Below are 24,316 nucleotides of genomic sequence, written 5' to 3'. Positions count from 1 at the left end.
TCATTCAATTTAAGAATTCATTAAAGCAGCATTCAAATTCGCAGACGCTTCTTGAGGCATGTGTGTCACGAAAAAGAATGACGCTACGCTAAATTGAACAGAGTGCTTAAGGAATTTGACTCGACCTAAAACGAAATTGAATGGGTGAATTCTGAATTTGAAACGTAGTAACAACTGGAAAAGAAAAACAGCTTTAATTCGAACGCATGAAAATTAAATTGACTGCTCATTTGCCGAATTTGACCGAGAAAACCTATATTTTTATTTTATTTTGAGTGTCACTAAAACATAGGCTTAAAGACATTATACACTTTCGGTAAACAGTATTGTCCAAGTCCCACACTTCGTGTATCACAACTTCTATATAAAACTAGAGATAAAATTTGTGTTAATTACAAAAATACGGTGTTCGGTTGGGCGTTACGTGATGACGTAGTTCAAAAACATTGAACCATAAAGATGACTTTTTCTACAACGTGTCGTTAATTTTTATAGTTAAACTTGTGTCACAGTTTTTAACGACTCCTTTTTTTCTTTACAAATGCAATATTTTTGTGTAAGATTGGCTTTAGGTTTTAATTTTCAATTTATGGAAACCCTTTTAAAATTTAGCTACCTCCAAACGGAATGATGTACACAGATTTGATAATCAACAGCGCCCTATTTTGTTGGACAAACGAGAGCTCTGTTGGGATTCCCCCCAAAACGTTCTCGCCATATGATTTGTACACATTTTAACATTGTTTTATTGTAATTTAATACCTGATGACGACATTATGACGTAATTAGGCTTGTGTTGTCTTAAAAACACTAAGGTTCAACTATCTGTTGAGTTTCAAGGTTCAAATCGATCTCAATCTTGAGTTATGCTGTAGATCAGCTCAAAAGTTGTTTTTTTATGAACAAACACGAAGTCGAACTTATTCGTTGAGATACAGCGAAAAGCAAATGTCGTTTTTCAACATCAAAAACCTTGTCATGACCTAATCAATGACGTCATCATTCTAAAAAATGGCGGTTTCATCTACTCACTATTGTCTATGTACATAGTAAGTTTTAAGTTTGTACAAGCTTTACTTTTGTTTAAAAGCTCAAAAGTTGGTTTTTTATGTAAAATATACGAAGGCGAACTTTGACCCAGGGTAACGACCGGAAGTTAAGGTCATACGATTTAATGCGTTAACTTTTCAAATGTTGTCCAAGTCTTTATCTATCCGATACCCAAGTATGAACATCATAGCTCTTATATTCGTTGAGATACAGCGAAAAGCAAATGTCGTTTTTTCAACTTTAAAAACCTTGCCATGACGTCATCAATGACGTCATCATTCCCAAAAAGTGGCGGTTTCATCTACTCACCATTGTCTATGTACATAGTAAGTTTAAGTTTGTACAAGCTTTACTTTTGTTTAAAATTGCTGGAGAAGGTTCGCAGGGAAAGAAGAACACGAGGGAAAAAACCCCAAAACGGAACAATAACAATAGTTGTTCGGCTGTTGGTCGAACACCTAAAAAACATAACAATAACAATAGTTGTTCGGCTGTTGGTCGAACACCTAAAAAAAAAACAAAAAAAATAAAAAAACGAACAAAAACAAGAGGTCTTCGGACTTGAGTCCGAACACCTTAATGAAAATCTGGATTGTTTTATTTATTTGTTTGTACTAAAGTTTTGTTTATTCCGGCAGTTTATTTTAGCAAGACCACTCCTAATTGCTTGGACCTTATACTTTAACCATTCTGTTTTCTTTGAATGTTTTGTATTGTAACATCCATGTCTGTGCATGGAGGTAGAAATAGATTAATTTACGTAACGTCCTTTCCTACTAGAGAAAGTTTAAAAGGGCTTATGTTATTCCAGAGATTTTTCTTCTTCAAAATATTTAACTCAGAATAACTTGGATAGTTGTTTTAACAAATAATCAAAACAATTGATGATTATGCTAAGTTCAAGAAGTAATAGATATTGTAATACTGACGTGAATTCCGTGGGCTCAAAACGCCCTCCACCCGGGGGAGTGGTCGATCGATGTAACGTCTCTATTCTTCTCGGTGTTTAACCAAAACATGGCCAATGTTCGTCATTTTGTACTGTTGTTTTCTCACATAATTAAAAATCCCATGAATCACTGAAGTAGGTGGCCATCTCAGCGAAACTTCGTCTTCAATTCCACATTGACCACTAAGCCATCAGAAGGGTAACATTTGAACAATTTGACGCTGAAGATTTAGAGGAAATCGTTTTCGCAGCGTTCTGCATAAATAGAGCTATACAGCTCATATCTCTATGCATATCACGCTAAGGCGCAGAGTACAATAAACTTGGCAGCATGCCACCAAATAAAATGCCTAATACACTACACGTGTACGCCACACGTGTTACGCACAACCAATGGGGAAATTTCGTAGTTCTTTATACATGAAATTATGAATTTTCAAACTCGATTTTAAACCAGAAGACGAGATCAAAATGGGATCATGTCTGCGAGGCATTTACGGAGTTTTTAACGAACTTTCCGATGATGTGTCGATTGTAACAACCCATCATGAATCGACCCATCATGTAGATCAAAAGTTATGATTTTTTGCAATAATAAACTTTGAAAATTCATAACTCAAGAATTGATGACGTCATCGTGACGTAACTCAAACGGTTTCTTCTCCTAATAAATATCTAACTGTGTGTGAAGTTAAAAGTTCATACAGGTTTGGAAAGCGTGCTTTTGTTAGAGGGCAAGGGACGGAGATTTATTTTTGAAGAAAAATATACAATTGCAAACTTTGACCTTCCGGTACGAACGGAAGGAGGGGTCATACGATTTTGACGTTAACTTTTTAAATGTAGTCCCTGTCTTGATCTATCAGATGCGTAATTATGAATATCATAACTGTAAAATTCGAAGACATATAGCGAAAAGCAAATGGTCACTTTTTGAATTTAAAAACCTTGTAATTCGACACCTGATGACGTCATCATGACGAAACTAAAACGGTTTCATCTACTAATGAATATCTAACTATGTGTGAAGTTTCAAGTTTATGTGAGCTTAGCAAGTATGTCTTTTAAACCAGACCTTTGCCAGACTTGTATGCTGTGGTGATGGTTAAGCATCAAAGGATGTATATTTCAACCTAAAAGGCAATAAACAACGCCCTTTCAAATCATTTCACAGTCACATCCGGTTTAAACAGGTCAAAAGGTCAACGAAAGTTCACCAACATATCCATTTTTGTAAAGTACGTAACGCCCTTTCATATGATGTATAGATTGTCAAAATAGCTTATGTTGTTTAGGTTATATGAACTTAGGAAATATTGACGACTGTAGAAAAGACTGTAAGGGGCATGTATGTTTTGTTTATGCACATACCAATGGGGATTTACGTTGTTCTTTACACGTGAATTTTGAAATTTTCAACCAACGCCCTTTCAAATCATTTCACAGTCACATCCGGTTTAAACAGGTCAAAAGGTCAACGAAAGTTCACCAACATATCCATTTCTGTAAAGTACGTAACGCCCTTTCATATGATGTATAGATTGTCAAAATAGCTTATGTAGTTTAGGTTATATGAACTTAGGAAATATTGACGACTGTAGAAAAGACTGTAAGGAGCATGTATGTTTTAACCGCCTTGAACGAAGACTATTCTTCATGAAGCTTTTTCGCGCTCTATGGATGATAACTGGAGCGTGACTCTGCTGCACCGCTAATACACTACACGTTGTGTGTATGCCTACGTGCAATGTTTATGCACATACCAATGGGGATTTACGTTGGTCTTTAGACGTGAATTTTGAAATTTTCAACCTCTCTTTTGAGCCAGAAGACAACATCAAAATGGGGTCATGTCTGTGGGGCGTTTACGGAGTTTTCAATGACGATTCCGATGATATTTCGATTGTAAGAATCCCTCATGTAGATCAAAAGTTATGATTTTTTTAATTAATAAACTTTGAATATTCATAACTCAAGATTTGATGACGTCATCATGACGTAACTCACACGGTTTCTTCTCCTAATAAATCGCTAACTATGTGTGAAGTTTCAAGTTCATACGAGTTTGGGAAAGGCGCTTTTGTTAGCGGACAAGGGACGGACAGAAGAAGAAGAAGAAGAAGTATGAAGAAAAATAAAAACTAGAGATTGAGAGTTTGTGAACAAACTCAAGGTGTTCGGTTTCCGGGAGTAAAAGCCTGGATTAAAAAACAAATATTACACCTTGCTTTGTTCTCAAGATTTGTAATAAATGATTCAAATTGCAAAAACTGTCAAAACAACATGGTTACTCTAGTAAAAGTGTATGTTTGGTGACGTCATCGGTAATATTTGTTTTAATCAGACCTTTGCCAGACTTATATGCTGTGATGGTAAAGCATCAAAGGATGTATATTTCAACCTAAAAGGCAATAAACAACGCCCTTTCAAATCATTTCACAGTCACTTCCGGTTTAAACAGGTCAAAAGGTCAACGAAAGTTCACCAAAATATCCATTTCTGTAAAGTACGTAAAGCCCTTTCATATGATGTATAGATTGTCAAAATAGCTTATGTAGATTAGGAAATATGAACTTAGGAAATATTGACGACTGTAGAAAAGACTGTAAGGGGCATGTATGTTTTAACCGCCTTGAACGAAGACTATTCTTCATGAAGCTTTTTCGCGCTCTATGGATGATCACTGGAGCGTGACTCTGCTGCACAGCTAATACACTACATGTTGTGTGTATGCCTACGTGCAATGTCTATGCACATACCAATGGGGATTTACGTTGTTCTTTAGACGTGAATTTTGAAATTTTCAACCTCGTTTTTGAGCCAGAAGACAACATCGAAATGGGGTCATGTCTGTGGGGCGTTTACGGAGTTTTCAATGACAATTCCGATGATGTTTTGATTGTAAGAATCCCTCATGTAGATCAAAAGTTATGATTTTTTGAATTCATAAACTTTGAATATTCATAACTCAACAATTGATGACGTCATTATGGCGTAACTCACACGGTTTCTTCTCCTAATAAATATCTAACTATGTGTGAAGTTTCAAGTTCATACGATGTTTGAAAAGATGTTTTTGTAGGGGGACAAGGGACGTACAGAAGAAGAAGAAGAAGAAGAAGAAGAAGAAGTATCAATAAAAAAAAAAAACCGAACAAAAATAAGAGGTGTTCCGGGCTGTTGGCCCGAACACCTAAAAAACCGTACAAAAAATAAGAGGTGTTCCGGGCTGTTGGCCCGAACACCTAAAAATTCATAATTTCATGTATAAAGAACTACGAAATTTCCCCATTGGTTGTGCGTAACACGTGTGTCGTACACGTGTAGTGTATTAGGCATCATTTATTTGGTGGCATGCTGCCAAGTTTATTGTACTCTGTGCCATAGCGTGATATGCATAGAGCTATATAGCTCTATTATTTAGAGCTGTATAGCTCTATTTATGCAGAACGCTGCGAAAACGATTTCCTCTCAATCTTCAGCGTCAAATTGTTCAAATGTTACCCCTCTGATGGCTTAGTGGTCAATGTGGAATTGAAGACGAAGTTTCGCTGAGATGGCCACCTACTTCAGTGATTCATGGGACTTTTAATTATGTGAGAAAACAACAGTACAAAATGACGAACATTGGTCATGTTTTGGTTAAACACCGAGAAGAATAGAGACGTTACATCGATCGACCACCCCCCCCCCCCAGGTGAAGGGCGTTTTGGGCCCACGGAATTCACGTCAGTATTACAATATCTATTACTTTTTGAACTTAGCATAATCATCAATTGTTTTGATTATTTGTTAAAACAACTATCCAAGTTATTCTGAGTTAAATAGTTTGAAGAAAAAAGATCTCTGGAATAACATAAGCCCTTTTAAACTTTCTCTAGTAGGAAAGGACGTTACGTAAACTAATCTATTTCTACCTCCATGCACAGACATGGATGTTACAATACAAAACATATAAAGAAAACAGAATGGTTAAAGTATGGGGCCCAAGCAATTAGGAGTGGTATTGCTAAAATAAACTGCCGGATTAAAGAAAACTTTAGAACAAACAAATAAATAAAACAATCCAGATTTTCATCTTCTTCTTCTCTTCGTCCCTTGTCCTCAAACAAAAGCACACTTCCCAAACTCGTATGAACTTGAAACTTCGCACATAGTTAGATATGCATTAGGAGTGGAATAATGTGTTAGTTAGGTCATGATGACGGCATCCATTCTTGAGTTATAAAAATTCAAAGTTTATTATTTCAAAAAATCATTATTTTTGATCCACGTGATGGATTCTTACAATCGATACATAATCGGAAAGGTCGTTAAAAACTCCGTAAAGGCCTCGCAAACATGACCCCATTTTTACCTTGTCTTCTGGTTCAAATCAGATTTTTTGTGTATTTTCGTCAAAAATACATTTTTTTGTTGTGACTACTACCGTACTGCGTTGATCACACCGGTTCTCGTCCGATCAGTGAAGTTAAGCAACATCGGGCTCGGTCAGTACTTGGATGGGAAACCTGCTAAACCAGTTGTTGATGTTTTTTTTTTTTTTTTTTTTACTTCTTTTTAAAAATATTATATCAGCTTCGTTTATAGTCTGTTTTCAAGGCGTTTTCAATAAACATTTCCCTTTCGTTTTAGTTAGTCTCTTCTCCAGTCGTCATCATTCATAAGTTCCTATGTCCTCAACCACAAAAGCTATTTTGACAATCTATACATTATATGAAAGGGCCTCACGTACTTCACAAAAATGGATATGTTGGTGACCTTCTCTTGACCTTTTGACCTTTCTAAACCGGAAGTGCATGTAACATGCTTTGAAAAGGCCTATTTTCATGGGTTTTTCCTTTGATAATTGTCCACCAGGGTGTATTTTTGTACTCCCGGAAGCCGAACACCTTGTTTTTGTTATGACAAAAACTTGAGTCTAGTTTGGTTTTTCTTATTCTTCTTCTAGTCGATTGTCCGCAAGAAAAAGCATAGTTGCGAAGCTTGCATTAAGTTGATGACGTCATCAGTTGACGAGATACACGCATTCAAAGTTTATTATTTCAAAAAATCATAACTTTAGATCCACATTAAGGATTTTTACATGAGGGATTTTTACAATCAATACATCATCGGAAAGGGCATTAAAAACTCCGTAAACACCTCACAGACATGACCCCATTTTGATTTTGTCTTCCGGCTCAAAAGAGAGGTTGAACATTTTAAAATTCATGTATAAAGAACTACAAAATTCCCCCATTGATTGCGCGTAAAGATTTTACGATTACATGTACACGTACTTTGTCACCACGTGTAAGCATGCGGTGCATTGCGGTCACCACGTGTAAGTATGCGGTGCATTGAGGAGCATAGTCACGCACTGCACCACGTTTTGATCGTTTAGTCTGCGTTCGAGGCGTTCTCAACATAATGTCAGTTTACTTCAAAAGTAATTGATTAGTTTTATCTACGACCATACTGCGTTGATAACACCGGTTCTCGTCCGGTCACTGAGGTTAAGCAAAATCAGGCCCAGTCAGTATTTAGATGGGAGACCATTTGGCGACAAAAATTTGTACCGTTTATTTTTGTATTTTTTTTTCTCCTAAAAATAGCCTCGTTTTTAGTCTGTTTTCAAGGCGTTTTCAACAAACATTTCTCTTCCGGTTGGTTAGTCTCTTCTCCAGTCGTCATTATGCATTAAGCTCCTATATCCTCAACCACAAAAGCTATTTTGACAATCTATACATCATATGAAAGGGCTTTACGTACGTAGTCTGTTTTCAAGGTGTTTTCAACAAACATTTCCCTTTCGGTTAGTTAGTCTCTTCTCCAGTCGTCATTATGCATAAGTTCCTATGTCCTCACCCACAAAAGCTATTTTGACAATCTATACATCATATGAAAGGGCTTTACGTACGCAGTCTGTTTTCAAGGCGTTTTCAACAAACATTTCCCTTCTAGTTAGTTAGTCTCTTCTCCAGTCGCCATTATTCATCAGTTCACGTTTCCTCAAACACAAAAGCTATTTTGACAATCTATACAATATATGAAAGGGCCTCACGTATTCCACAAAAATGGGTATGTTGGTGACCTTCTCTTGACTTTTTGACCTTTTTAAACTGGATGAGCCTGTAAAATGCTTTGAAAAGCCATTATTTAAAGGCTTTTAGGTTGAAATGTACACTTTTTGATGCTTTTTCCATAAAATTATTACACATTGAGAAAACTGTTTGGTTTTGATTTCTTTGAAATTTGACGGGATACTTACAATACTTGTCATTTATTCAAACACTGACCCAACAATAGCCGAACACCTAGTGTTTGTTTTTACAAACACTATATCTAGTTTTTTTTTTTGTTTTTTTTTTCGTATTCTTCTCGCTGTCGATTGTCCGCAAGAAATAGTTGCGAAGCTTGCATTAGGTTAACATTTTGCACACAGGTAGACAATAACCAGTAAATGATGCAAAAGTTGTTACGTCACGATGACGGCATCAGTTGACGAAATACACTAATTCAAAGTTTATTATTTCAAAAAATCATAACTTTTGATCTACATGAGGGATTTTTACAATCAATACATCATCGGAAAGGGCATTAAAAACTCCGTAAACACCTCACAGACATGACCCCATTTTGATTTTGTCTTCCGTCTCAAAAGAGAGGTTGAAAATTTCAAAATTCATGTATAAAGAACTACAAAATTCCCCCATTGATTGCGCGTAAAGATTTTACGATTACATGTACATGTACTTTGTCACCACGTGTAAGCATGCGGTGCATTGCGGTCACCACGTGTAAGTATGCGGTGCATTGATGAGCATAGTCACGCTCTGCACCACGTGTTGATCGTTTTAGTCTGCGTTCGAGGCGTTCTCAACATAATGTCAGTTTTCTTCAAAAGTAATTAATTAGTGTTATCTACGACCATACTGCGTTTACAAACACTATATCTAGTTTCATTTGTTTTAATGAAAGTTCAAGTATTTCCAAAATCCAAAAGGGGTCAAATTCTACTGCTCCAAATTTGAAGGCATTTTGTATTGTTTCCATCCGTCATTGGGCCTCTAAATGGCCTCAGATTGCTCAATGAGCATCTATAATGCAAAATTTTCATGGACCCTTCAGCGGGCCTAGACCCATGCCGTAAAGGCTTTCCACTCACGTGCTCACTCTTTGACAAATTTGCCCCCGAAAACTTGTTTCATAGATCCGCACCTGAAGATGCCGTTAACCCAAAGGTTTTACTGCTGCTCTTATTTAAGAGGCTTTATGTTCTGTTCCATTCTTTGACTCTTCTTGGCCTAAGATTGCACCACTGAGCATCTAAAATGCACAAATTTCCCAGGCCCGGATATTTAAAGACAGATTGACTCCCATGCTCAATGTTTCTTTCAGTCTACTCTGATCCTCATCAAAACCTAAATGTACCTATTGTTTTCTTATTGCCAAAATGACCAGCACATAATCCCAATACTTTTTAAGTTCAACGTCCAAAGATTATTAAGTATTTAAACACAAATTTGTTCAATCAATGAATTGTTTATTGAAATTTACACATTAAAAATTGAAGAAATTATAATGAACACTCTGAAGTTTTATTTAAAATAAAAACACATTAAAATAGTACATTGGCATTTTGTGAGAAAATTGTAAGAATAGCGGTTTTTAACTGCAAAAATATAGGGAGGCAACTGTAACATTTTCATGAAAGTGTTATAAATTCAAATTAACTGATGTGAGATAATAATGCAATTTTATTTGGAATGTCATCTGGATATTAAAATGTATAAATGCAGGATTAAGAGTCGATGATGCAAGAAGGGCTGAAAGGGTTCAAGCTTTTTGAAACATTAACCGGCATGTCTTCCTTACATAATCCATGTATTATTATATAGGGTGCACTCGATAAGCTTCCCTGGGTCAACCCCGCAGTGCTCACTCCGGTGAGCCCCTGACAAGAGCTAGAAGAACGATCACACTCGCCCTCTCGTGGTGACGGCATGCACCTCGGGTCACCCCCAAGTGACCCACTCAACAAGCAGGGCACTGAGGGCTGACCCGGGTGAGCCCCTGGAATGACGTCAAAGCTATTCGAACGTACCAGGGCAGACCGGGGTCGACCCACACAAGCTAACGAACGCACCCATAGATCTTCAAAAAAGAAATCAGTCTCGTTTTCACCAGGCACATATAACAATGTCTAAATTCAAATAAAATTCTCATCCGTCTAATACAGTTCCAATTTCACACCTTCAATTACATTTTTAGCTCAAACAGGATTTTTTTAAATGTTGAGAACACATTTATTTCTAAAGACAGAATATTATTTATTTTTGGAGATGTGGCTTTGAAGAATTGAGGACAATAAGACTTTATCTTGCAGAGCCTGTTCAACCTCCTTCTCGTTCAACTTTAGACAAATCTGTAAGTAAGCATACAACATTCCTTTAAAATTGTGCCATTCATTTTCAAAGCTAATAACCATGCGATCTTACAGTCAAGTTCGCGGATTTATCTCTTAACTCTTATCAATAATGCCTCTATCATTTTTGGAGCAGGAAATGTACTTGCTTCTTTTAGTTTTCAGTGAATTCACTTTTTAAATTGTCATCAATTTGGATGGTAACAAGTGTACTTTCACAACACTAGGTTTGCACAGCCCAATTTTCTAAATGTAAATGTATGAAAAACATAAATTAATTGTCACAAATAGTGCTGGGCGAATAGTGAAATTTTGTTATTCGGATACCGCTGGCCAACTATCCGAAATTAACCGGATACTCGAATAATTTTTTTTCGCCACGAGAGGGCGCTATTTAAAAAAATATATAAAAAAAATATTTATTTTTTTGCCAATAGAGGGCACTGTTCGTTTGTGAATGAGATCTTATGGGCGGATTGATATTAGTTTAAGACAGTGTCACTCGGTTCATTCATAAAAATGACCGGATCTAATTTAAAGATGGCGATTTGCTTTTTCTTTTGATCGTGATTGACTCTACGTGAAGGAAAACTTGTGTAATCTTTGGACAAATTACGTCAGAAATGTCATTGTTTTAACTCTTCACGGAGGTGAGCATAGTAAAATACTTAATTTATACTGTTTTATGCTGTCTTAACAGAAGTTTCATAAGGATTCAGACGAAACATTTATATCCGTTGTCGCCCGACGTCCGCGGATATTCGGATAGTTAAAGAATAACCGGTTACTCGGTTGTTATTACAGAATTATCCGGTTTGTACACAGGTATTTGCGCCCTATGTGGATATCCGGTTAAGAAAAAAAAGGCATTCGCGGTTACGGATAGGAAAACCTATTTGCCATTAACCGGATATTCGAATAATTCGCCCAGGCCTAGTCACAAAGGTTGAAGAAAGGTTCAGTAATAAACAAGCGAGTCCTTGACAACCGGCAAGATGAAGTGTTTTTTCAATTGATTCAGCACACAATGGAGATCAATCCTGTGCCTTTGGACTATTGGGAACATAGAGATGACTTTGTGACAACCATCGTTGACAGTCAATTGTGCACTTAAAGGCAATGGACACTATTGGTAATTACTCAAAATAATTATTAGCATAAAACCTTACTTGGTAAGGAGTAATGGGCAGCTGTTGATAGTATAAAACATTGTGAGAAACGGCTCCCTCAGAAGTGACGTAGTTTTCGGGAAAGAAGTAATTATCCACGAATTTGATTTTGAGACCTCAGAATTAGATTTTGAGGTCTCAAAATCAAGCATCAGAAAGCACACAACTTCGTGTAACAAGGGTGTTTTTTCTTTCAATATTATCTCACAACTTCGACGACCAATTGGGCTCAAATTTTCAGATTTGTTATTTTATGCATATGTTGAGATACACCAAGTGAGAAGACTGGTCTTTGACAATTACCAAAGGTGTCCAGTGTCTTTAATACATGGAATAAAAACCGAACACAATTGTCTTGTGCCTTCAATACTTGTGAACATACCTTTGACTGTCTTGTCTCCTTGGAGGTCTTGAGCCCAATGAGTCCTCTACTCTCAACCAGTTGACATAATGAGAGGAACTCGGACTGCTCAACAGCTGGCATCTGCCGATCCCTGCATAGTTTGCTGTACTTCTCATGACACTACGATTAAACAAACCACCATTACTCTTACATGTACATCATGATCAGCTTCTAACAATAGACTGTGCAAGTCTCGCGCGCACTGGAGCGAGAAAACACGACAACTGAAGAACTTTATTTTTTTATGAATCAAATCTTTGCTTTAATTTATTCTTAATGCCGAATCTGAACAACTAAAATACCATATAGAGCTTGTTTAAATTAGTTTTAGCAGTTTTAAACAAATACACAATTATCGGTTAAAGTCTATGTATAGACAAAAGTAAAACTCTGGGACAAGGATGTTTGTTTGATCTTAAATTGTTTGAAACCCCTTTTGTAAATCTTTGCCCGAATGTGAAACTACTGAAAGCTGGTTTATACGCGGACGCACGATGGTCGCAAGGGCGTTAGATAAACGCGTGACGCAGTTTAAAGAGGAAGCCAACGCCTAAACGACCAATGAAAAGGCTTTTCACCCCGCGCGACCAAAACAAGCGTCTGCGTAAGTTTCGTGATCGGAGATGGGCTCAAATTCTTAATTTTTACCAAGTAACCTGACCCGAGGTCAAGTTTAAATATCGGTTTTTCTTCGTTATTATGTTGACTTTATTTTTACTTTTATATATGATGTTATTTAGTATTACATTTTTAACAACATATTACATTTTTATGGTAATAAACTACATTAAACTAAAGTAATGGACAAAACAAAATCTCCCCAACGTAAAACTCCATAAGGTTGGGACCACAATGGTCCCGGAAGTTCAAATCCGCGCGAGACTTGCACAGTCTATTGCTACAATATTTCTGTACTCACACTCAGTTGGGGCTTTTGCTCATTTTTGAATACTCAGCTGCTGAATAAATATACACTAAATAAAGCCTGCCGGATATGCATTTTTCCTTCAATGATCACAGCAACTGTTCTATGCCATTCCCTAGGAAATAAATGGCTTACTTTGTATGCCTAACCAGATGACCTGGTTAAAACAGGAAAACAAATGCTATCCCCAAGAAAGAGTATGAATTTTGTATTGTGTATTGTGCACAATCTTCCCCTGCAACAAATGTATTATTGCAAATGTGGGCCTATTTTCATAACTACAAACTGAGACCAGTGGGCTGAGACCAGTGAGACCAGGTGTCATTGACATTTGTGACTTGAGCCAGAGTTCAAGTCAGCAAAATTGTGACCGAGTTGGACTCGAGTACAACTCAAGAGTTATACAATAGTGTACAGACACAAGAAAATACTCAAGTGAAATACAAATTAAGTTCAAATTTGTGACTTTAATAAGTCAGCAGAGCCCTGAAATCGCTGAAAGCTTGAATGTGATTGAGCAAAGGTTTCTTGCCATACTAAAACACCCTGATGAGTTTGGTTGCAAAGCAATACACACAAGGTTTGTGAGGGTCAGGGAGGGCTGTTGACCTTACCTTGCCTAGTGTTATCTCCTTGAGCCTTCCACCTCGGACCATAAGAAGTACAGTACATATCATTAACTTCTGCTGAAGAGGAAAGGTTGGTGCTTGGCTGGCACTGGTTACTAGGCGGGATCCATAAACCTCTGATATCACACTGGATACCTGCTTTATTCCAACTTTCTTCACCGTCGGCAGATTAGTTTCTACCCCATGAGATTTCACTGTCAATAAAAAGATCATACTATCAATAGCACAGTTAGAAATGTTACCTTGTCGTGAACCAAAATGTTTTCCTAAGACTGGACCATTCAAACAAATTTGTCTCATGTTGGTGGTTTCCCTGCGATTTCTTCATTGTTGCAGTTTTCTCAAATTGATGGTGAAATACAAAAGTAAATGCCATATCATGCACATATTTGGAATGATTATGTGTCTTTGAGTATTCTGAAATAGAACATGCTGGAGAAAACGGGTCATAATCTATTCACCAAGAAGTACCCACCTAAAGAATTTTATTTAATCCAAATATGACATGATAGAAAAATAGATGTCACAAATCTTGCCCAGTACACGTCCAGTCCATTTGCTTTCATCACTTCTAAACTTCTTTTAATTTTGTTTGTTAAAACATCTTCTCACAAAAATTCAAAATCCCTCCCAAAAAGAGTTACTATCCCGTCCAAGAGATAAAAATCTTATATGTTCTTTTAAAAGTAATGCAGTTTTTCTCCTGTCAATGTATCCTTCAAGAAAATCTCTATACCGTCACAAAAATAAACCCCACTTAAACAACATGGAGAACAGCTGCGTGACACTCACTGAACGACTTTGCAATGTAGCACTCTTTATATGACTTAGTGCCATTTTCTGCAAGAACTGTGTATTTTGTCAGAATTGTGATTGCATCAGTATACAAATGTAAAAATCAACTTAAAGGATTTGGGTACTTTTTCAAAATGTCCACAGATTTACATTAAACTTACAGGGTTTGAAGATAATGATAGTAGAAATTGCCCTTAAAATATTACTTACTGAGATGCTGTAGTTTTTGAGAAATGAGTAAGACAAGTCACAAAATTATTTTTGTCTCAGTGAGACAAAAGTTATTTTAGCATGTAAAATCCCATTAACCAGTTATGATATTATACCATAACCATAGCATAACTGGTTAAAAGACGTTTTTACATGCTAAAACTGAGACGAAAATTATTTGTTTTACTAATTTCTTAAAAACTACAGCACCTCAGTAAGTAAAATTTAAAGGGAAGCTTTCTACTATCATTATCTTCAAACTGTGTAAGTTTATTGTAAATCTGTGGACTTTGTGTTTTGTGTTAGGAAAAAGTACATAAACGATTCACATTGTGAGGGTTACCATGTACATGTACATGTCACATGTATGCCTGCATCAATTAAACATGGTGATCTTACCTGGTGATCGACTACTGAACAATAGTTGACTTTTCACATCACACTCAACAATCTCAACAGCACGCCTAGACATAAACAATGAAAGCAAAAAATTAATCATTTATCTCTCTCGTTTGACCAATGGTGGTAGCTTTAATGTTTTGTCAATCAGACAAACATTTTACAGAATAGTATTTTAATTTCTTTGTTATGTGACACTTGAAATCTAGGTTACAAGTTTAGATCCTAATCACACATTGTTTCAACCCATATTTACATATTTTTGATGGATTTTTTCTTTTTCTTAATAGATTTGGTCACTTAAATTTAATTTGCATTCCACTTGGATATTCTTCTTTTACATTATTTAAGTTTTTAGGAATTTTTGTGTTTTTGTTTGTTAGTTTGTTTTTACACTGTGCAAGTTTCTCAAATTTTACACTCCTAAAACTGGTTCTAGTCTCACATAGTCCATGCTTTATATTATTTTTTGTTTTAGTTGCCAACTTTTGATGTACATAGACATGTTTTATTTATAATTAACTTTCCTATCTTTTTGTACATAAATTGCTTAATACATATTTTATTACTTGTTTTATTACTTGTATTACAACCAGATGTGGGGAGGCAGGTCTATGGACCACAGTAATTATTTTGCTTTTGTTTCTCCTAGCCCATCTGGAAGTATTTTTTGTATTGTCATGTATGGCTGAACAACAGCAACAGCAACAGCAACAGTAACAGCAACAGCAACAGCAACAACAAACAACAACAATAATAATAATAATAATAACCCGACTATAACATAGGGCGCATTTACAAATAATCAAACACATTGGATATTGAGTAAACCATTTATCTTGTGGTTATCATGGAGTTGGAGTTAACTATTTAGTTTTTTAATTTTTCCGTAGCAACGATTCTAAATCGAAGCATAATTGAAAACAAGTTCCAGAAGCAAATAATAAACAATTTACATGGATATTATGTGCCTGACTATTTGACCTTTGACCTACCGACATACATCCAGAGCCTTTCTGATATCCCCTGCTACAGCTGCTACCTTCCTGGCACACAACTGCAATGCAACTGGCTCAACCACACTTCCATTCTCACAACCCTGTGTAGTCAATATAAATTAATCACGACTGTTAATGAGTAATAAGACAACCCCACCAAAGCAGCACTTATAAGACAACCCCACCAAAGCAGCACTTCATGTTCGCTCGACCCCAGCGGCCAGGCTATCCAGATTGCTGGGATGGGCTAATCAGCGTGCACAGATTCTTGTTGAGGAAGAACGTCATGTGTGCAGTGCTATTTCTATGGTGCAGTGTGAGTGTGATGCATGATGGGACTGAGCATTTTCTGGATGGACCAATGAGCATGCTTGATACATTTGCCCATCCCAGTGCATTTGGTTAATAATTAAGGCAAGGTGCTGGGGACGAGCGAACACTTCATGACGGTACAATAAAACAAAAACCAAATCAAATAACACTAAACCTACAGTACCAACATTCACCAGAACTAGTCTGAATTTAAACAAATGTGCTGCAGATATGACAACATGTGGAGACAGGCATTGAAAATTAACCAAAGTTGACACGGTTGCGAGTTGCTGTTCTTCCTTTTTTACACACAACCCTATTCCAGCCAGCTATGACAAAGAGCCCTGGTGGGAAAATATTTATACTGTAACTTTTTGGATGAAAACTGTTTCTGAATTGTGAGACTTTCTGAAGCGGACATTAGTTTAAAGTTGATTACAAAGGTAATGCTTTGATGCATGAATGACAAACATGCACGACTTACATGATTCACTCGGTCAAGCAGAATAGTTGTTATCTGATCCTTGGAATAGGGGCAAAAATGAAGTAACTCAGGTCTACATTTAGGTCTAGCTTGAAGTCTTGGCAAAATACGGTCAGTCAAGTCAAGTGCATTGGCAATACCTGTACAATAAAACAAATGCAATCATAAAAACACAAGTAGTCAGAATATGGCATTCAATGATACGGTACCATATACTTGCAATTTACTATTGAGTTAGGCAGGATTAATTTTCTCATTGGCAAACATAAACACAAACAGAACGTTTCTCATGAAAGCTGCTAATAAATTGTTTTCTTTTTTTAGTATCCATTATGGTATCATTTTAACTGTACTTGAGAGAGTATCCTTCAGATTGTTGGATTTCCTTCAGTAAGTTGCGTATTTAAATATACATTGTTTAGACAAGTCCATGCTGTTATCAATCAAATTGCTTTTATGCAAGAGCATGTGTTCCTGAACATATAGCTCCAGATTTCTTCTACTTGGCAACAAAGAAAAATGTTCAAACACTTTCAATGTATAAACTTCAAACTTTACATATTGTTAGAACTGCGTCTTGTTAGTATTATCAAACAGTCTTAAGACTCTTAACCTACCTATTAGAATGAGTCTTGACATGGCTAAGGAAGGCCACTCAAACATTGTATACAACACCTCTTGTCCCTTACTGTCTAGATGGTCAATCTCATCCAAAACTAATACTCTGAAATACAATTCAAAACAGAAAATAATATAAATATCCAAGTTTGTTTTATCTCTTCATAGTTAAACTCCTAATGTGCATCACATAGGGCCTAATTATTCATTATGTCAAACCACTGCCTAGTGCCAGCCAAGGGTAGAGGAAATCTGATAACTCCAAGTGACACTTGACTATTATCACAAGACTACCCCTAAAAATGCTATTCCATCCATCACATATTTAAGTCAGTCTAGACAAAGGCTCTTGCATGATTTGAACTCCCTGAACTGTTGATACTTCATAAATTAATGAGTGAAAAATAACAAGTTAATAACGTCTAGTGTGGGCTACATTACAACTCTGCAACCATGCTGCCAGACCAACCCCACTGCCATTTGTAAACTTGGTCATCACCGAGTCTCACTGTGCACAATGAGACCATTGACAGTACAAGTACATTTTAAGTTATCACACAAGCGCGAGTGGAAATAGCGCTGCAGACGCGCTATATTTTTCTGTATTCCACGACCACACGTGTTATAACAGTCTCACGTGCAACGCGCAAAGTTTTAAATTTCAGAACGTTATTTCGCGACGAACAGCATGCACGCACACAAAGTTCAGAGTGTAATTTTTGCACTGTCTGTCTATGGAGCGTGACCAGTGACACTCACAATACGCACTGTGTAATAAAAACAGAGGAAGTAGGATATAAAACAGAGGAAGTAGTATATATGTTTTTATCCCCCGAGTAGTTTGAGCATCTGATTGGTGGATTAGCGCGTACTGGCAGATAAAAACACTTTCTATAACACATTGATGAAATTTCATCCCCGAATCTTACACCATGGGTCCAGACGATGTTAACAGTTTCTGGAGCTGTCTTGCAGCTTCCTTGGCACTCGGCTTTCCCTGGTCTCTTCCAGTCACCTCTCTTAAAATCTTTGTATAGATTCCCTGGCTTTGTCTGACGGACATACAATTAACGAAGACCACTTTAGCTTTGCTTGTTAGTTTCTGCAAAAAGAAAAGTAAAGTTTTGTTAAAAACTTCTGTAAAGTTGAGAAAGTTTTAAGAAAGATTCTGATGAATACAATGCCCACGAAATAAAGGAGGTCACAGAAGAGAAGCTTTTGATACAACATCAAGCCCAGCAAGAGTTAAGCAATACAATAATAGAATAGCAACGATTCAATGGGATTATTTGTGATTGGCATTATTTAACAACCTGCCCAAGGTCAAGTTTACTTCTTACAAATTCCAGTTCTGCTGTCACATGGGATACGGTTTGGATTGATTCCATCCGACTGAGTAGGTTAGAACAAGCGCCCAAGTGCTGCATGCTGCCTGTGGCTACGCCGCCATTGCTGGGTCGCGAAAGCGCAATGCTTTGTACACGAGGGCATGGCCCAATCACTGTCTTTTTATGTGAATTAAGTGTCTTCCTCAATGACTTACACACATTCCCTCACAGGACAGTATAAATTATAACAAAACTAGGATTATACTTATTCAATACTTTTGAAACTAAAAGGAAAACAAAATACTGAAATTCTATCAAAAAACATTGCCGATGTAACACATTTTTTTAGACCCTACCATTCAGTCTCTGCATCTATAGAACTTTTGTCTGCTCAGTTTTCAGGGGTAATTTTCCGTTTAGTCTGTTAGTAGTCAATATTTCTGGTCAGTGTTCTTTTCATCTTTATGTCATGCTGTCCTGTCACAGAAATTGTGCAAATGGTTGAGAAAAACACCTAATTCACATACATGTATTCTTGTACAAAACATCACGCTGCTACCCAGCGATGGGGCACACCCACCAGCAGCAAACAGCACTTGCACATTAGGGGATAAATGGAACGGTCTATAGCTTTACAGCTTCATTCCGGGCGCACATGCTTGCAACCTTTCGCAAAAGTGAAAGTTACCTACATGTAAACAATGTTTAACAGTAACTTTGATCAAGTTAAATTCTAAATACCTGTTGTTTCTTTAAGACCTGTGATAAACAGGCTGTCTTGCCAGTGCCAGGTGCCCCTGAGATGTAAAGACTTCCAGGTTTCTCCAATGTAAGATGTGTCTTCAAGAATGAAGTGATGGTATTGAGCTCCTTATCTCTGCATAGAAGACGGTCAGGCAGAGTAGTGTGCAGTGCCTGCTTGGTATTCTTGTAACAATCTCCTGATCATACAAATCCAAAATTCAATTAGAAAAGAAACATGAACAAAATTAATAAGAGAGATCTGGGGGCATTAATCGTGGTTGTGTGAAATTAACTCTTCATTCTCTTCTACATAACAATCTTCTGTGTACATCAAACTTTGGCCAACTGGCTTACTGCGGATGTACATAGACGTTGACAAAACTTAAAGAGCCTGTTTCGAGGAGCGGTCATTTGTGAAGCATGCTCAGCCATGCACCTAAGGTGCTATTTGCTTCAAATCTTACTTTTTCTTGAGGTTATTGTGAAATCCCGCATCGAGAACTTGTGATAATACAAATGTGGCTTACAAGTCTGAGATGTCCAAGATTCCAGCACACCATGGCAGATTATCAGCAGAGGTTTGCAATTAACAGTGAAAACATATTTTGTTGAAAGTGAACAACAAACTCTAAGGCCTTTAGCACAATACCGCGTACCAGCAAACTCTCAAAATGAGTACATGACGGTACATTCAGGTTGGCAGGTTTGTTGTCAGAACCAATGCCTCAAGGTAAGAACAAACAAATTTTACAAGAAACCACAACAGACAAAATAAGTCCATGCGTTTTAAAAATAACCAGTTGAAAACTAATGCATTACTGTTGCAACACTATACATTCTATAGAAACCAGTTAAAATTATTCTATTTATGATAAATCTTTGATTTAGAAACAGTTTACAAAGTAAAAAATACCATGAGATTGAGAACAAACCTTCGGCTCTTTCAAGTTTTAGAGATGCAACTGCCTTGATTGGTGACCTTTTAGTTGGGGAAATACCCAATGACACTCTAGTATTGTCAACCCTAGTCTTCTGAGGTGATGTTGTAGTATTGTCTGCTGAATCCAACGCAGACATTCTGATACGATTGATTTTAGGGGTGAGCCTCGCCTTTGAGCTGGGCTGAAGCTGTGACGAATCATCACCTGAAAGTTCTGTTTTGATGGGGACATTTTCCTTCTTCATCTTTCTTGGACTACAGGGCGAGGTCACTGGATGGTGATCATTTGATGTCATCTCTGAGAGTGTAACAAGAAAACACATTTAACATTATTACTTGAGTGTAACTAAATAAATTCAAAGAGCGGAAACCATAAAACTTCATAAGCAGTGTACTTTATTGAAGTTTTTTCCAATAATTTATTGGTTTTGAGAGTGGTTGACAGACCTTGGTGATATGCGTTCTAACAAATTTTCTTCAGTAAAAATCACCTCTGAGGGAAGTACTGAACATTTGATTTCAAGGGGCATAGAGGCCTTGTATCAGACCTTTAAAGGCAGTGGACACTATTGGTAATTACTCAAATTAATTATTAGCATAAAACCTTACTTGGCAACGAGTAATGGGGAGAATGTGATAGTATAAAACATTGTAAAAAACGGCTCCCTCTGAAATGACGTAGTTTCCGAGAAAAGTAATTTTCTACCAATTTGATTTTGAGACCTCAGATTTAGCATTCAACGTCAGAAGTCGAGCATACTGACAGCACACAACTTTGTGTGACAAGAGTGTTTTTTCTATCGATCTCACAACTTCGATGACCGATTGAGCTAAAATTTTCACAGGTTAGTTATTTTATGCATATGTTGAGATACACAAAGTGAGAAGACTGGTCTTTGACAACTACCAATAGTGGCCACTGTCTTTAAAGGAGATTGATCTTATATAATACAACAAATCAGACTCAAACATGTCAAAGGTCCATCTATTTCAATAAGTAATCTTACACCTATAAAGAAAAGAGAACACTAGTCGCCCAGGCTTAGAGAACACTAGTCGCCCAGGCTTAGAGAACACTAGTCGCCCAGGCTTAGAGAACACTAGTCGCCCAGGCTTAGAGAACACTAGTTGCCCAGGCTTAGAGAACACTAGTCGCCCAGGCTTAGAGAACACTAGTCGCCCAGGCTTAGAGAACACTAGTCGCCCAGGCTTAGAGAACACTAGTCGCCCAGGCTTAGAGAACACTAGTCGCCCAGGCTTAGAGAACACTAGTCGCCCAGGCTTAGAGAACACTAGTCGCCCAGGCTTAGAGAACACTGCTGATTATGGGAGAGGAAGGAGGAACGTCCCGCTAAAATAAATTGGACAAGCATTTCAAACTTGATTCAATAATAATTAATATTTTATAACCAAAACCAAATCTAATTATTTCAAAAGCCGGCAGCTTCCTTAAAACAACAGGTTTACCTTTCAGTAAGATTCTCTTTCTTGGTGATGAAGCTGATGTCATCAGACTTGAAGTCCCAACACATTTTGCTGGCACACTCTTACACAGTCGCCTCTCTTTCCTTTTAGTGGACTGGGAGACACATTTTTCCGGGGTTGTCAAACCATGCACAAGTTCTTTAACTCCTTCAGCATCTTTGTTTTTCCAATGTGTATCATTCAACGCTTTACCATCAATTGGGGAGGAGCTTGTCTTCATTGACTTAGTGCTGTTTCGAGTTTTACGACACCGAAAATTAATTGGCGTTTGTACAGTTTGCCTTCTTGTTGCTACAGGCATTGTGATCACTTCTGAAAGACATGGGGAATAATGAGCAAATAGTCACCTCATATCAGTTTACCATTAAGGATGTTCATGACAATTTATTCAATTTCAGCTCGATCTCCTAGTTAAGCTCAGGCCTGATACGTCACAGGAAGGCAACAAAGGCGATTTCCCCCATGCCCCCTTGTCTTCGCACAGGGTACCAGTCTGTTCCCTGTCGCATGGAAATGTTTTGTACACACACAGATCATCATGTGACGTGGGGCCGCCGCGTAGTGCAAATCAACATTTAAACAGTAAAATGGTGTGGATGGGGCTGAATTACGGAAAGAATTTACCTTACCAAAGAGATGGAGCTGAAGTTGAACAATTTTGAGATTGCGGAATGCATTTTCTGGACCATCTTCAAGGTCAATGAGAGTTCTAAGGCAGATAGAGCCTAATTTTGGCGAGAATTGATTGGAAAAAAATTGCGGGCATGACGAGCTAGACTCTGCTGTACATGCTGTACTGTCCATGGTCCTTGTACTAGTAGTATTACATACTATTACTAGTCCTATGTACGAATACAATCAGACAAGACCCTACTCCTAGAACTATTTCCATTTCGTCTGGCTATCGTCTCCCGTAACCTCATAGGTTTATATCTCTCACGCGTTAAACGATGATGGTTCAATCATGGTTCAATAAATCTTGGAATCACAAATCTCTTTTTTTAAATTTTAATCTCGCCAAAATTAGGCTCTATGTGTCCTTTGATATCTCAATGTCCGAGAGGACGACCAGAGAATCCACTCCGCAGTCTCAAAAATTGTTATAAATTATAAATTCTTACCGTTATTCAGTCCCCACCTACTCCGCTTTACCACTACACTACAAATGCTGATTGTCCCCGAACTCTGCCGAACGCATCGCGAAGTCACGACACGTGACGAGCGTGCGCATATATATTTTTTTCCAGGATAAACATGGAGAATTATTTGCACACGTTCGTCCTAGAATTAAAAAAACACTCGGTCCGTGCTTTGTGTACAAAAACATATGGACACGCATGTGGGAACCAGACTTCTGATTTTGGCGAGATAAAAAAAAACTTAAAACAAAAAAAAAGAGAGATTTGTGATTCCAAGATTAATTGAACCATGGTTCATTGATTGAACCATCATCGTTTAATGCGTGAGAGATAATTATAAACCTATCTTAGCCCACCTTGTTGAGCTGTTAATGGCTCCGCTTTTAACATCAGTCTCATCACTGTCACATCGGTCTCATCACTGTCACCATTAATGGTGACAGTGATGAGACCGATGACAGTGATGAGACCATAGAGTAAGGACATGAGGACAGAGAGACCAATGTTAAAAGCGGAGCCATTAACAGCAAGGTGGGCTAACCCTAGACCCAGTAACTGGGGCGCTGTACTCCTTTTCAACAATTTTTGACTTTATCTGTCGTAGGCTAACCCTATTTTTTATGAGTGTGAGGTTACTTACGGGAGACGATAGCCGGACGAGACCCGAGTAACGAGACCCTTGCCTTGTTTCATACCTGAATTTTAATACTAAAGTTTCATGCCTGAACTTCTTTTATCAGGTTGAAAGCTTATCCTTTTTCACTATCAATCAATAGTCAACATTAATATGTTTAAAAGACAGCCAATCCTGCCCCCTTGCTTGGGTTGCCGGCCTTGCTGACACGCAATTTCTCTCAAAATATTGCAAGTGTTACTTAAGTGTAAAGACTCTACTCTACCATGGAGATGATGTTCTAGTTCTACTTACTGTCCTCGTTTGTCTCGATTTTGAGTCAATTATTGAAGGTTAGGGTTCAGGAACGGAAAGAAGTTTCGTAGACATTCAACAACAATCGAGCTCGCGATGTCGCGATGGTGTTCGTGGTGTTTGTGTTAGAAATGGTCAGGACCCACTCATACGACCAGAGCTGTTTTTACATGTTTGAGTAGACTGTAATGAGTCTAGGTACCAGGCAGCTTGCGTCTACTTTTCGCGGGAAAATACTGCGCATCTCTGACGACGACTGTTTTAGTTTTGTTGTGCGTTTACAACCAACATTCACACACAATGTATTTGTACATCATGCATTTTTCATTATAAACCACAGCAAACAGTCCACGTTTGTCATGAATAGAGGGCGCTGTGACTAGTGTTTAAAGAACATTCAA

At 37.5% G+C, this 24,316-nt stretch overlaps 1 protein-coding gene across 1 annotated transcript; it reads right to left on the bottom strand.

Moving 5' to 3' along the window:
• Positions 1-10,276: 10,276 nt before the first annotated feature.
• Positions 10,277-24,072, bottom strand: LOC139939948 (cell division control protein 6 homolog). Its single transcript, XM_071936117.1, has 12 exons — positions 23,916-24,072; positions 21,831-22,160; positions 20,356-20,661; positions 19,421-19,620; positions 18,281-18,453; positions 17,351-17,457; positions 16,734-16,873; positions 15,935-16,038; positions 14,940-15,004; positions 13,521-13,729; positions 11,961-12,101; positions 10,277-10,409 (listed from the first exon to the last, which is right to left on the bottom strand). Exons 2-12 carry the CDS (start codon positions 22,147-22,149, stop codon positions 10,311-10,313), a joined length of 1,863 nt encoding a protein of 620 aa, XP_071792218.1. The 5' UTR covers positions 22,150-22,160; positions 23,916-24,072; the 3' UTR covers positions 10,277-10,310.
• Positions 24,073-24,316: the final 244 nt, after the last annotated feature.

This window comes from Asterias amurensis, chromosome 7 (genome assembly GCF_032118995.1).
Source record: "Asterias amurensis chromosome 7, ASM3211899v1".
Classification (NCBI taxonomy): domain Eukaryota; kingdom Metazoa; phylum Echinodermata; class Asteroidea; order Forcipulatida; family Asteriidae; genus Asterias; species Asterias amurensis.
This window is presented reverse-complemented; position numbering and strand designations above follow the sequence as displayed.

Coding starts and splice junctions, on each gene's coding strand:
- LOC139939948 (XM_071936117.1), bottom strand. CDS start 22,149: ATGCCTGTAGCAACAAGAAGGCAAACTGTACAAACGCCAATTAATTTT. Junction 13,730..14,939: donor GTTCAGTAGTCGATCACCAG/GTAAGATCACCA, acceptor TTTTATTGACAG/TGAAATCTCATGGGGTAGAA. Junction 12,102..13,520: donor AGGAGATAACACTAGGCAAG/GTAAGGTCAACA, acceptor GTTTAATCGTAG/TGTCATGAGAAGTACAGCAA.